General features: G+C 39.1%; 1 protein-coding gene across 1 annotated transcript in view; it reads left to right on the top strand.

Moving 5' to 3' along the window:
• The first annotated feature begins 4,285 nt into the window (after positions 1-4,285).
• The window catches only part of Il7 (interleukin 7), a 38,439-nt gene continuing 29,416 nt past the window's right edge, over positions 4,286-13,308 (top strand). The window contains exons 1-2 of the mRNA XM_057790814.1: positions 4,286-4,297; positions 10,312-10,445. Of these exons, the coding sequence (XP_057646797.1) occupies positions 4,288-4,297; positions 10,312-10,445 (144 nt within the window). The 5' untranslated portion in view covers positions 4,286-4,287. The remainder of the gene's footprint in view (positions 4,298-10,311; positions 10,446-13,308) is intronic.

The following is a 13,308-nucleotide window of genomic DNA, read 5'->3' as shown; positions in this document are numbered from 1 at the left end:
TTACAGAGTTTTAGAAAACACAGTTTACAGCTCCCTTTGTGCTATTGTTAAAATCTGATAAAATTAGCTGAATCTCACAAGTGATGTAAAGAACAAATATATCCCGGTTATGAGTATGATTAGAAATTCCAAACTGAATATTATCAAATCTAAATGTAGTAGCATTGTCAATTTATGATTTATTCAGGAATGTAACAAGAAAAAGTTACGACACAAATAGAGGCTCAAATACCATTTTCTAATGTCCAAAATTCATTCCGTGCAAATACATAAAATGTATATCTGATTTTAAATTATAGGTCAGGAAATTATTGCGGTTTTCCTCTTGAAAAGGTGGATTAACTCTTGTACACTCATTTCACAACAAAATGGTCTTAGACTCTTTTACTCCCTGGTTAAAATAGTGTCTTATTTTATTTCTTATAACACACTGAGTTTTTAAATGACACATTTGACATCATTTCTTTTTCCATATAAAGCCACCTTAAAGACATTCATTACTATTCATGTGAGCATCGTCAACTCAGCCTCTAAATTCATGAAGCTCAAGAAAAAGTCAGGAGTCTCCTTGTCCAGATACAGTTCAAATTATCTATGACCATAACAGTAGACCAAGAATGGATTTCTCAAAACATAGGTCCCAGTCAAGCAGTGGTGATTCACGCCTTTTATCCCAGCAATCGGGAAGCATAAGAGGCATGTGGATCTCACTGAGTTTGAGGCCAGCCTGGTCTACAAGGGCTACCTCCAGGACAGGCACCAAAGCTACACAGAGAAATCCTGTCTTGAAAAAACAAACAAACAAACAAACAAAAACAACAACAACAAAAAAAATAGGTTCCAGAAGCTATGCATCTGTGTGTGTTTGAAATATTTACTATTTTAATCTTTTTGCCTCAAATATTAAGTCATAGAAACTTCAGCAAATTCCCTTGAACAACATAAGAGTTTAGATCTCATAGAGCACAGATATGCAGATAGATAGGTGGATAGATAGATGATAGATAGATAGATAGATAGATAGATAGATAGATAGATAGATAGATATCCTATATGGTCAGGAAAATGAGTATAGATAATTAGTCAAAAAAGTAAATTTTCACTGTGAATGTTGGTATATGCATAGAATCTCAATAGTCAGGAGGCTTAAAGAGTGAGTGCCCGTTCAAGGCAGGCCTGGGCAACAGAGAGATTAATAATTGACTATTTGATTAATGATTGTAAAGTGTAAAAGTTAAAAAGACATTTGCTAACCTTAATAATTTTCTCTCTTAAGTCAGCATCCTATCATTTATTTTAGTATTTCCTATTACTCAGTGTTAATCATTTTTTATAACTGTCTTATTTCTTCTCTTCTTCTCCTCCTTCTTCTTATGATTTTGGGGATGGAGCCTAGGGGTTCATGCAAATTAAACAAACCCTCAATATTGGAGCTATATCCCCAGTCTTGTTTTCACTCTGTTATTTTTAAAGACATGATCTCACTAATTTTACAAAGCAGGAACTGAAAATTTATTTCTCCTGCCTTCGACTCTTGAGTGGCTGGGATGACAGGTCTGCACCACCAGGCCTGGCTTCCTGCTTCACTTATTCCATCATCAATATTCTAAAACTTCATAAAACAGTTATTCTTTCCCATCAGTATGTTCAGTCTACACTATAAAGCAAACAACTGATTTAGGAATCTGTATTGATTCTTTCAAAATGACACTTAATTTTCTCGGAATCCTCTTATAATATGATATGGTTCAATAGTGTTCATTAAAAATAACCTTTAAAATTCCAAATGCTTTCAAAATATTTTCTTCAGAAGACACTCTTAACACTTAGGAACAGACAGAGTCCTATAAAAAAAAAAAGTGATTTTCCTCTCCTGGCCCTCTGTTTTCACCTCCTTCTCCTCAGGATTCGTCTACAAACCAGTCTTGTTCTGTCCGTCTTTCTGGTGACTGCACCAGGAAGGAAAAGGATTTCCCCTTTGGTTCATTGTTGATAGACATTCTTTGACTCTACCCCCAAAAGTCCAACAGCATAAGAGGCAGGTGGGGGTGGAGGGCGGGGGCTCAGAACAAGAGCAGCTTGTTACTGCTTCAACCCCAGGGCCAGGGAGTTGCATATTTTTATCACAGACCTGGGCATGTTTATGGAATTAATCTTTAACAGTAGCTGCAACTTCTTCTTTTTCTACTTCCGAAGTATCAGTGACATTTTTGGAAGTGCGTGAGTCTTCCCACTCGGCCTGGTTTCCTGATTTCATTTGCCATCTCTCCCCTGTTTTCCTTGATTTCTCTGCCTGCTTTTGTGGACATCTTTATTGTCCTTCCTTGAAGCATTTTCTCACCGCATAGTTCTTGTCCCATGGCAATATTGGATTCTAGTCATATCCCAGGTAAACCGTCTCAATGGAGGGGAGCTGTCTGGGGAACAGGGAGAAAAGGCCAGTGGCTGCAGTGAAGATGAGTCAGGACCCAAGAGAACAGGGCCCAACTCATGAAGGAATGCAGAAACAGGGAGCCGTGACAAGGAAGAATGATCAGGGTGTATTATGTGAAATTTCCAAATAATCAATAAAAATATTAGGTTAATAAAAATGGTAGGTGCTCTCAAATTCCCCGATGCTATGAGAGGATGAAAGGGCTGTTGTAGGCCAGAGAGACTGTGGAAACCTCCCTAAGCAGCCTCTGTAGTCACCTGGTAACATTAATTCAGGAAGAGCACTAACAGCACGGGTCGACAGAGTACCAGCAGAAGGCACAGCCAAGCGCCCGGCTTGAACCTCTTCATTTCACACTCTCGCACAGAGCCGGTCCCTTTTCACTGTTACACCACAAGAGAGTTTGAAGCTCTCTCTGTACCAGCTCCGAGTCTGATCTTGTTCAGATGTCAGTTTAGGAACCACAAACCTTCCCAAGATTCCTTAAAGACTTAAGGGCATACCCAGAACTCCAAAATCACCTTCCTTCTAAGTATCCTAGTGTCTACACCGCAGGATTCGTGGACTTTTCTTACACAGGGGAGGATGGAAGCTGACTTTGAAGCCAGCCTGCAGAAGGATTTTGTCCTGATTAGGCCAACTGTGTTAACATAGCTCTGTTCAAGGAAGCCTCTGTTCCCACATCTGTCTTTGAACTGCAGATAAGAAAATGGCATGCCTCACAGAAAGCTTCGAATGCCACAGTACATGTAAAATGCTCACCACAGTACTGGCATAGATCAGATGCTAGATAAATGGGAGCCATCAGCGAGATCTCTGATCTTTCCTGCTGTTGGTTTGCTCTACCCACCTTCACCTGAGCAAGGTCTCTGCTGCTTATGAGAAACAGCAGTAAATTAGGAATCACCTTGGTGATTCACACCTACTACAAATTTTTTTTTCAATAAAGCAATCAAGATAGATAGTTTATTAGTCTGTCAGGTAAACGCACCTGTGGGGGTTAGTTAGCAGTTACTATGAGTAACTTCTACGCCCCCTACCTAATGAGTTTTAATTTTCTAAAATACCACTGACCAACTATACTAGGTGAGCTCACAAGAATTATTTTTCTTTAAAGTCTCACCTGAGCAGGTGCATTGCACAGAAGACAAGAAGGAAAGAAACTAGTTAGAGAGCTTGGAGGGGCAGAGGGCGTGACCCTCTTAATCGTTCTTCACTTCCTTTTTTTTTTTTTTTAAGATGACTTGGCAACGTCCGCCACATCAGCGGCAGAAGCAGCTACGCCTCCTCAGTGGAACTGACTTGCAATAGCGAGCCTTCACACTGCTGCACTTTTGCGGCTTCTGTGGACATATTATCAACCGATGGTTTTAGCTCCCAGTCTCCCAGGCTTGCCAAAGCGGTTAGAAGTCATTTGGAAAGCCTTTTAGCCGAATCTCTCTGATCCAGAAGGCCAGCTGGCTTCTCCTGAAGTACTTTCGAAATTTGCAGCGACCACTGATCCTGGTCCAGGTGCATGGAGAAGACGCTAAGGGTATAAAACCCAAACATTGAACCTGAAGACCCAGCGCAAAGTAGAAACTGAAAGTACCCTGCCTACTCTGCCGGCAGAGCCTACGGAAGTTCTGGCAAAGTCAGAGCGCCTGGCCAGCGGGTGATGCATGCGGCCTCTCCTGGGATGGTTGGACTAGGCGCGGCGTGGGTGAGAGGAGACAGCTGCCGAGACTGTCCTGCCCAGTACCGGCGTGCGGCCACTCGGCGGATGACCGGGGTCCAGGGCGTGATTATGGGTGTTGAGAGCTCGCTCCTGCTGCAGTCCCAGTCATCATGACTACACCCACCTCCCGCAGACCATGTTCCATGGTAAGCGCTGCTCTCCGGTGCGCACGTAGGTGCGCCTAGCGCGCCGGGGACTCTGGGACACTCCGGGACGCGCAACCCGCCCCCGCACGTCCGGGAATAGCCCGGCCTTGCACTTTGGACCGGCTGGGAGCACGGCCTCTCCCATGGTCAACTACTACCCGCGCTGAGCTCGGTGGCCCAGAGACATTGGCACCTGGGCGTACAGCCCGGGGCAGGCGGGGAGGAGCCCTTCCTGACGCCGGCTTTTGATCCCCGGACCCAGAGACTCAGAGTAGGAGTCGCCCCGTGGTGGCCGCCTGCATCAGGTCTCAGTAGTCAGTAGCTAACAGTCACACTCTGTCCCTAGTCAGCGACATGCCCAAGCAGCCCTTCCCCGTTTCCTGACAGCGCAAAGTTACTCACAGGCTGCCTGTGTTCAGGGAGTCGCTGGGCTCTGGTAGCTCACAACTTCATGCAGAATGAAAGAGTCGCTCCCGAGGATGCGCTTTTAAACCCTAAAGGACAGATCACTGGAAAACCCCCTCTTCTCCCCTCAGTAATTCTGGGAGTTTCCGACCCGGGCTGTATGTTGCGTTGTTTACTGGGAACACAAGTCCTGCGGCTGGGAATTGTAAAAAGCCAGATCCCCCCCCCCACACACACACACACACACACATATTTGCTACAAAAGGGAGATAGGACTATAAGTATCTATGAGTACAAATTCTTAGCACCTTGATCAGTATAACAGCTTTGCATTTGCTTGAAATAAGTAAGGACTTTAAATGGACAAAAGCAGAATTGACAGTGGCTGGAATCCACTTGTAGCTAGAACTAAAATAAATAAACAAATGCTGAAAAAAAGCATAGATGAGAACAGAATGGAATGTGAGGAGAGAGGATCTACTCGAGGAAATGTTTTCCAGTAAATACTTCCTAGAACCTGCTAGGGTGCCGGAGCAGGGAGCCTGCCCAGTGGTATTCCTTCCGAAGCTCTGTGTCGTTTCTTTCCAGGCCACTCCTTTGGGTCCTATTATTTCCCATCTTTTAGGTATTAGAGAACCAGGAACTGGGCATAATGGAATAGTTGTCAGAAACCAAATAAGAGGTGTGGAGACCGGAGAGACTATGCAAGGAAGCATGGAAGTACTCTTTGTGAGGGTGCGTCCAGGAGTTTAATTACAACCAGAAAGAATGTCCCTGTTTCCTTTACAATGCCCCTGGTTCTGAAATCGCTTCTTTTAACTCCTGACTTTAACCCTTGACTAACGTATGATCTGGGGAGATAAAAGGACAAAAGAAAGCAAAGGTATATAATTTAAATATGGAGGCTTAATTTAGTCATTAATTAGTCAAGCATCATATGGTGTGAGTACACAGAATATGAAAATCTTTAATTCATGAGTTAAAGTGAGTGGCTTGCTTCATTTTTGTCCCAAAATGCATCCCCTAGGAAGGAGCTTAAGCTCCATTTAGGCTGTGTGCTGTGCTGGTCTTTCTTTCTACCGCTTTTTTGGGCAGTAAGTAAATGAAGATTCACTATTTGACCTACAGTTGTGCTGCCTCACTTAAGAATTTTATTATACATTTTATTTGCTAATAAAGTGCAATCATGAGAAACACAGAATGACTAGGAATGAGTAGGAAGCTTCAAGAGCTCAAAAGGAGAATTAGAAATTTCACATCACTGCATATATATCTAAAATAAAAATGGAAAGTTCTTTCATAGAACCAATGTGCATGGCCCACAGGTATGAAGTGTTTTTATCCTGACTCTTGACAAATAAGTTTATTCTATGTCCAAATAGTTACCGTTTTCCTTGAAATGGGACCAGATGCTGTAGTTTCAGAGCTTCATCAGGAAGTACCTTGGTGATGTTCATGCAGAAAAAACTATTTTTTTTTACTTCTTTTGACTATCTGTACATGCAGTTATAGGAAGTTCATTGAGTAGCTGAAAGCTGGATTCCCAGACAAGTCAACCTGAGCATGTCAGATGTAAATCCTGATTTCTCCTAGGAACACTATCTTGGAGAAATGTTCTCTGGGCTCCAGATTCTTCACTGTAAAATGTGAATGACCTGTATGCATGAACATCACAAAGTGGCTGTAGAACTGAATTCTCTGTTTAAATAGACTTACAAAAGAACATTCAATGAACACTCCTTAAAGTGGATGGGAAAAGCCCCCAAGGCCTCAACCCTAGACAAAGGATTGCAGGCATCCAGAAAATGCTGAGTGTGGGAGAAATTGTCTTCCCCAGGGAAAAGCATGCCAATTGTTTATCCCAGTGGTCAGCCTGGAAAATATATACGCAAGTAAGATTATACAGACTGAGCAGGTAGTGTTTATGTTTTTAGGAATATATATGTATACACAAACATAGATAACAACAATGAGGAAAGAAGTCATGAATTTGAAATAGAGTAAGGAAGGGTATATACAAAGGTTTGGGGTATGAAATGGATGAGAGAAATAAAATTATTTTGCAATCTCAAAAAATAAAAGTAACAATTAAGGAAACTGATAAATGACTGGATATGATGGACTGAAGAAGCCAATTTATTTATGTTCACTTTGACCTCATAACTTAAGCAGCTGGAGATCGAATGTATTATTTGGCTTACATTAAAAACCAACAAGAATTTTTCGACAGCTATCATTCTGGTTTAACCATATTCCCTACTGAAAACAAATTCTCCAGTTTCAAACCCTTCGGGAGATTTCAAGACAATCCTACAAGCCAATGCATGTCTTGTATTGTTGCTCCAGTTTGTCTTATCTGTGACCTAATGAGAAGTTCAGGCTTAGAAGTGTGCTATGAAACAAAAAGAAGCAAGATATGGCAAATATTGAATTCCTTTCCCATTGAGACAATAGTGTTAGAAACACCCTCAAATCAGAAAAATCTTAATTTGTGACTGTGCATGTATTTGGAAGAAACAACTGGAATTACAGAAGAAAGTACACACTATTGAGGATAGAGCCAGGAACCTATGAGATAGGCATCTTGGGCCCTTTTGTTTATGAAATTATGCCTGGGGCGATTTAAATGTGAAGGGTTTCTCTACTTGGATTATAAAATAGAATCTGAAAAGTTAAAGTGTTTGAGAGATGAGAAAGAAGAGAGATACATTAACAGATCATTGAAAGTTTGAGATTAGGTATAGGAAGTTTAAATGTAATTCAGCTATTTAGTCAGTCACTTAGTCCATTGTCAGATCAAGACAAAACCCCCAATTATCTATATTTTAAAGTCTCCATGGTCTGTGAATAACTACCTTGCTTAATTGTTAGGATCTTCAGGAGATGAATTGTATTTTAAGAATAGTTTTATAATTGAAATTTTCATGTAGCACACATGTGCAAAAAGTATTCCACCAAACCAACACTATAGAGCATTGACAAAATGCTGTCCAGTGAACTATAAGTCCATATGAAGTATAGTATTATTGAAAACTGGCATGAAGAAGAAAACTGGTAATCTTATAAAGTAAAACAAAGTAACTTACTAAAGCACAGAAAATTGACTTTTGAAATAAGATTTAAGTATAGATGCAAATTAATCTCTTTATTAATAACATCATCACACTCTTCTTTGAGTTCAAATGACATCCCCTATCTCTTTCCTCTGTCTATTCCTCCCAAAGCCAAGGCCAAGAATGAAATAAACAGCATGTTGCTATAAAAACTTATATAGATATGATAAAATGTGTTAATAATTGATCAGTGTGTATCCTGGCTGGCAAAGGGTAATAGGAGAAGAGTAGATGTTTGATACTGTGGGGAAGTGGCTTTCAATCAGAATACCAGTGTGATAATATGCTATCAAGTGACTGTGGGCATTTTAAAATCAAATCTCAATGAAGTAGAAGACTCAGGTTAACATCTAATCTTAGCAACCATTGTTTGTGTGCTACAAAAAGTAGGCTGACTTGAAGGTCTCTCTTTTGTTATATATAATAAAATATGTAGCATATACTTATATCTATACATATATAAATAGATTATCATCTTGATAGATACATAAGAAGGTAGATAGATGGACAGACAGTCCAATTAAAAGCACCTAGGATCATAATCTTTGATCTGAAATGAATTATTTAGTGGAGAATTTTGAATAGATTTTATGTCCATTCCTGGATTATTTTTTGAGTCTATCAAGTTTTAGTTTTATATAAATATGGGAAGCTATGAGTTATGGGGTTTGGAATTAAAATATGATTACATCATTTCCATTCTTCCCTTTCCACCCTTCAATCTCTCCTATTTACCCCCATTATGCGCCTTCAAATTCATGGCCTTATTTTCTTTGTTATTTCATTCACATACACACATATGGGAGAAGGCGGAGAAAGAAGGAAATGGAGGAGAGAGAGATTTATAAATATGTAAATACAACCTACTCATTCTGTATAATGTCACTTGTATATATAATTTTTCAGGGTTAATGACTTTGTAATGGATAACCAATTCAGGGGTGTAGGCTCTTGACTGTACTTAACATGCCTTAGTTGTCTGTAGTTCTTTGTCTATGGTTGAGGTTCTATGAGTTACCAGAACTTCTACCAAGCCCATTTTCTCTATTTGTTAAAAAAAAAAAATGAGTCAGTTAGATTGTAATTTATGGTGAACACTTCTGACTTTTAAATATCATTGGACAATAGTATAATATATGACATATTTATGGAGTACTTTACAGTTGTTAGGCTGCTGTCAATGTCAGTTCCTTGGGTTTAGAAAAACATTGTTTAGACAAACAGAGAAGATGCACATATAATGCTGAGCACTACATGTTATAATGCTATTTGATGTTGCATGGTAAGTATGTCATTAACACAACCAAGTTCATGGAGCTATGAAAGCAAGATGTGCAGACTCATGAATAAATAGGTTGGTTCTAATGTTTCTAGGTACCACTTGGTTTGCATCTTAATTATTTACCCCAGGTGATTTGAAATTTCATTCCTTTTGATTGGACAGTTGTCTCTAATTGTCAAGTCTTACAAAAAGCAATCATAAACCATCAGCTGAGAAAAGCATGAGTCTATTGCTTGAGATATTCCTACCATGAAAAGAATTAAGAGACAGCATTCCTGAACAGAATCTAAGTCTTTGTGAAAATATATGTGTAAAATTATAAAATATGGAGAAGATCAGAGTTTGAGGAAGTTAAAGTTCTCTAAGATTCATCATTACAAATAATGAACCACCATAGTGCAGAAGCAGAGAGGTACCACCCACATCACTTTCTCCAGAGAAGAACTGGATTTGCCTTCATGAGGGCTATAGTTCGGTATAAATAAGCATTCATATGACGTCTTTCATGTATTTTAAATAATGTGTGACTTTTCAGCATGTTTGCTACAAATCCAACTGACAAAACTGTCACACTCTCCCCTACTGAATATCTTTCAGAAGTCTTTGATTTCCCTTGTCAGAAAATTTTATTATATATATAGGGGGGAGGAGATGTTTATGTAAATTTTTTTCATTTTACATACCAATCCCATTTCCCCATCCCTTTGCTTCTTCTGCCCCCTACTTCCTCCCCATCCCACCCTACATCCACTCCTCAAAGGGGGTAAGGCTTCCTTTGGGGACTCAACAAAGTCTGTCATACCAAGTTGGAGCAGACCCAAGTTCCTCCCTCCTGCTTCAAGGCTGAGCAAGGTATCTCACCATAGGGAATAGGCTCCAAAAAGGCAGTTCATGAACCCAGGATAAGTCCTGGTCCCACCACCAGGGTCCCCCCTGCCCTCCCCACAACAAACCAAGCCATATAACTGTCACCCACATTCATAGGGCCTAGTTTGGTCCCATGCATGATCCCCAGCTGTTGGTCCAGGGTCCATGAGCTTCTGCTAGCTCGGGTTAGCTGTCTCTGTTTCATTTTTATAGATCTTTCTGTGCTATGCCAGAATTGAGATGTATGTTTAAAATTATTAGATATAGGTGTTCATTACAGCTGTAAAACATAATCTCGTGTAACATGTTGTGGCATCTACCTTGGGCTCATTAACTGTTGGGTGCAGTTTCTTTTAGATATATCTTTGGAATTCCTCCCCTGATTCTTGTTCTGTTGCCTGTCACATCGTCTGACTGCCACATTCAAGATAAAGAAGGTAAAGCATATGAGAGTGTGCTGATGGTCAGCATCGATGAATTGGTACGTGCTTGTTTTGTTTCCTTGCATTCTCACCTTCTGGGAAATGTGAATATGCTTTTGGTATTTAGTCCTATAATCAGAGATGCCCTGGGATTCTTGTCCAGGAAGGAGGTAAGTAGCTGCAATCATGCCCATATTTCAGCCTTTCAAACTTGATTATTTTTCTTAGAAGTGTGAGTCAAATTCTTCCTTGTAATGTATTTATATAAGATGCCTAATGTCATCTACATATTTTATTTGGTGAGGCCGATGAATTCCCATCTTTAAGACAGAGTCTTTTATACATTAGCATAAGATGTCACACCACCCGACTGTGTATTTCTTTGGTTTCTTTCATCAGAGTTTGTACTCTTCTCCATACAAATCATATCCATATCCATAATCAGTAGACTTATATGGAAATATTCCATACTATAGCAGGATTCTAAATAATGCTGGCTTTCATTTCAAATTGCATGTATTTATTGCTGGTGTATATACAGACTTTTGTTTTTTGTAAGTTAACCTTGTGTCTTGCAATCTTTTTAAGATCACTACTTTGTTGCAGGAGTTTGTTGCTGATGGCATTTCTTTGTAGTTTTCACATAGACAATAAAGTAAAAGTTATCATGTAAGGTTGATTTAATCAGTAGACTTACCTTTTTCGTCAGACTGAAGTCTTATGTGCCAAGCAAAATGCTTCCCTAATGTTCTTACGACAGAAGACATTGTTGAAGGTCTTCTTTTCTTCTTCTTTAATATCCACTGAAGTGGACTGGTACCTTGGAAAATTGTTTTGCCTCTGGAAGAGGTAGGGAAAATGCAAAGTGGTTAATGAATAAAGGGACGTAAAGTTCTATGTTGTTTGCCAACTGACAGGAAGTGAAAGCATACCCACCACACAGTACTTTTTACGATTTCTATTTCATGATATTGGGAAATTGAGTGCTTTAAATGTTGCTTCTAAATTGATCTTTTTCACCTAGATGATATACGTCTGATTCAATTGTATTACCTGTGCACAGAAATAAATTGTATTATTTCAATAGCAGTCAACAAGTAAAGGTGTATATTCAAAAAATGTAAAGATGGGGACTGAGGGAAGAAACTGTTGTAAATTTAACAGAGGAGGTTTATGTAACCAAGTCATGGCGCATCTTTTCCTGAAAATATAGAGTAGGTTATTTCAACACATTCAGCCAGAAACCAGAGCAACTACAATGATGTTACTCCTGGTGGCAAGGCATGGCTACTCTTATGAAGAAGAACTGAGAAGGCACGGGAGAAATCTCAGTAGGTCCAACTAAGTAATGGCATGGCAGTGTGATCCTAAAGATGTTTTTGTTAACCTGAGGAAAAGAGAAGAGAAAGTCACCACGAATTGCTACTACCAACAGACTGCAGAGCAGGTTTAGTCACTGAGAGCATGCTAAAGGCTTGACAGACCTTAGTAGATTTTCTTCTGAGGGAGACCTCATCAGTGCTAGAGTATATAAAATGCTTGCTGTGATCTGGTATTCTTCCTCAGCAAAATCATTTAATGTTTAGAATTCTCAAAAAAGAAAGATGCTTTTATCACATTTCTTTTTGGTAATATTTATCTGCATGTGTCTGTATGAGAGTGGAGTAAGTGCTTCTGAGTGCCTACAGAGATCAGATGGGGCATTTTGTCCCCTGCAGCTGGAGTTAGAGGTGACTGTAAGCCACACAAATTCCAGTCCTCTAAAGACCAAGCAGTCTTTCTTCAATGTTGAGCTGTCTATTTATTTTACTTCACATTTCTTCAATTGCTAGTTACAAAAAATTTTGCATGTTTAAATTATTATTGGTGAGGGAGTGTAGAGAGATGATTTAAGGGTTCAGAACACTGGCTGCTCTTCCAGAAGGCCTCTGGTTTGATTCCCAGCACTCACATGGCTAGCAACCATCTCTAATTCTAGTTCTCCAGGATTGTAGCATTCAGGAGGCAGAGGCAGGTGAATCTCTGAGTTTGAGTCTACCCTGGTCCACAGAGTGTATTCCAGGATAGCCAGAGCTACACAGAAACCTTTCTTAAAATTAGATAGATAGATAGATAGATAGATAGATAGATAGATAGATAGATAGAAAGATAGATAGATGATAGATAGATAGATAGATAGATAGATAGATAGATAGATAGATAGATAGATAGATAGATAGATGATAGATTGCTCCCTTTCTGAACATTTCTTTAGCTGTGCCAGTTATTTGTAACAGTTGTTCACAGTATATTCTTCACAGTTCTGTGCATCAGTTAGGGTCTCCTTTTATGTTTCTGGTTTTACTGGTTTAGTTCTCCCTTTGTCTCTAACTAAACATTTGCCAATTTTGTTTATATTTTCAAAATAGATTTTCAAAATATTAATGCATTTATTTGATCTATTTTGGTTTATAATTTCATTTATTTTTCTCTTAAGTTTATTTTCTATGAACTTTATCTTTATTTTGTAGTTTAGAATCTTTGAAGTGTATTGTTAGCGTGTTTATTTGGAAATTTTCTATTTACTTTTAATGTATTCATTTATCATTATAAACAACAACTAAATCATAATTAAAGAGGTGTCTTATAGATTATGATACATATTGATCTTCTTTTAATTGATTTCTAGTTTAATTCATTGTGCTCTGCAAAGACACATGATATGATTCTTTTTTTAAAAGTTTTATTGATATTTAATTTGTAACCCAACACATGATCTATGTTAGACCCAAGGGGGAAAATCATTTCCATGACTGCTTCATTAATCAAACTTCATACAGAGGCACACAAGAGCCTGGATTGACAGCTGCTTCACCTTACACTGGGATCTTCGAGAGCAACCCTTCACTGACTTTTGAGGTTCCTTTTATGAGGAAGGGGAAG

The sequence above is a fragment of the Chionomys nivalis genome, chromosome 16 (assembly GCF_950005125.1).
Source record: "Chionomys nivalis chromosome 16, mChiNiv1.1, whole genome shotgun sequence".
In the NCBI taxonomy this organism is placed as follows: Eukaryota; Metazoa; Chordata; class Mammalia; order Rodentia; family Cricetidae; genus Chionomys; species Chionomys nivalis.
The sequence above is the reverse complement of the archived record's forward strand: the minus strand, read 5'-3'. Positions and strand labels throughout refer to the sequence as shown.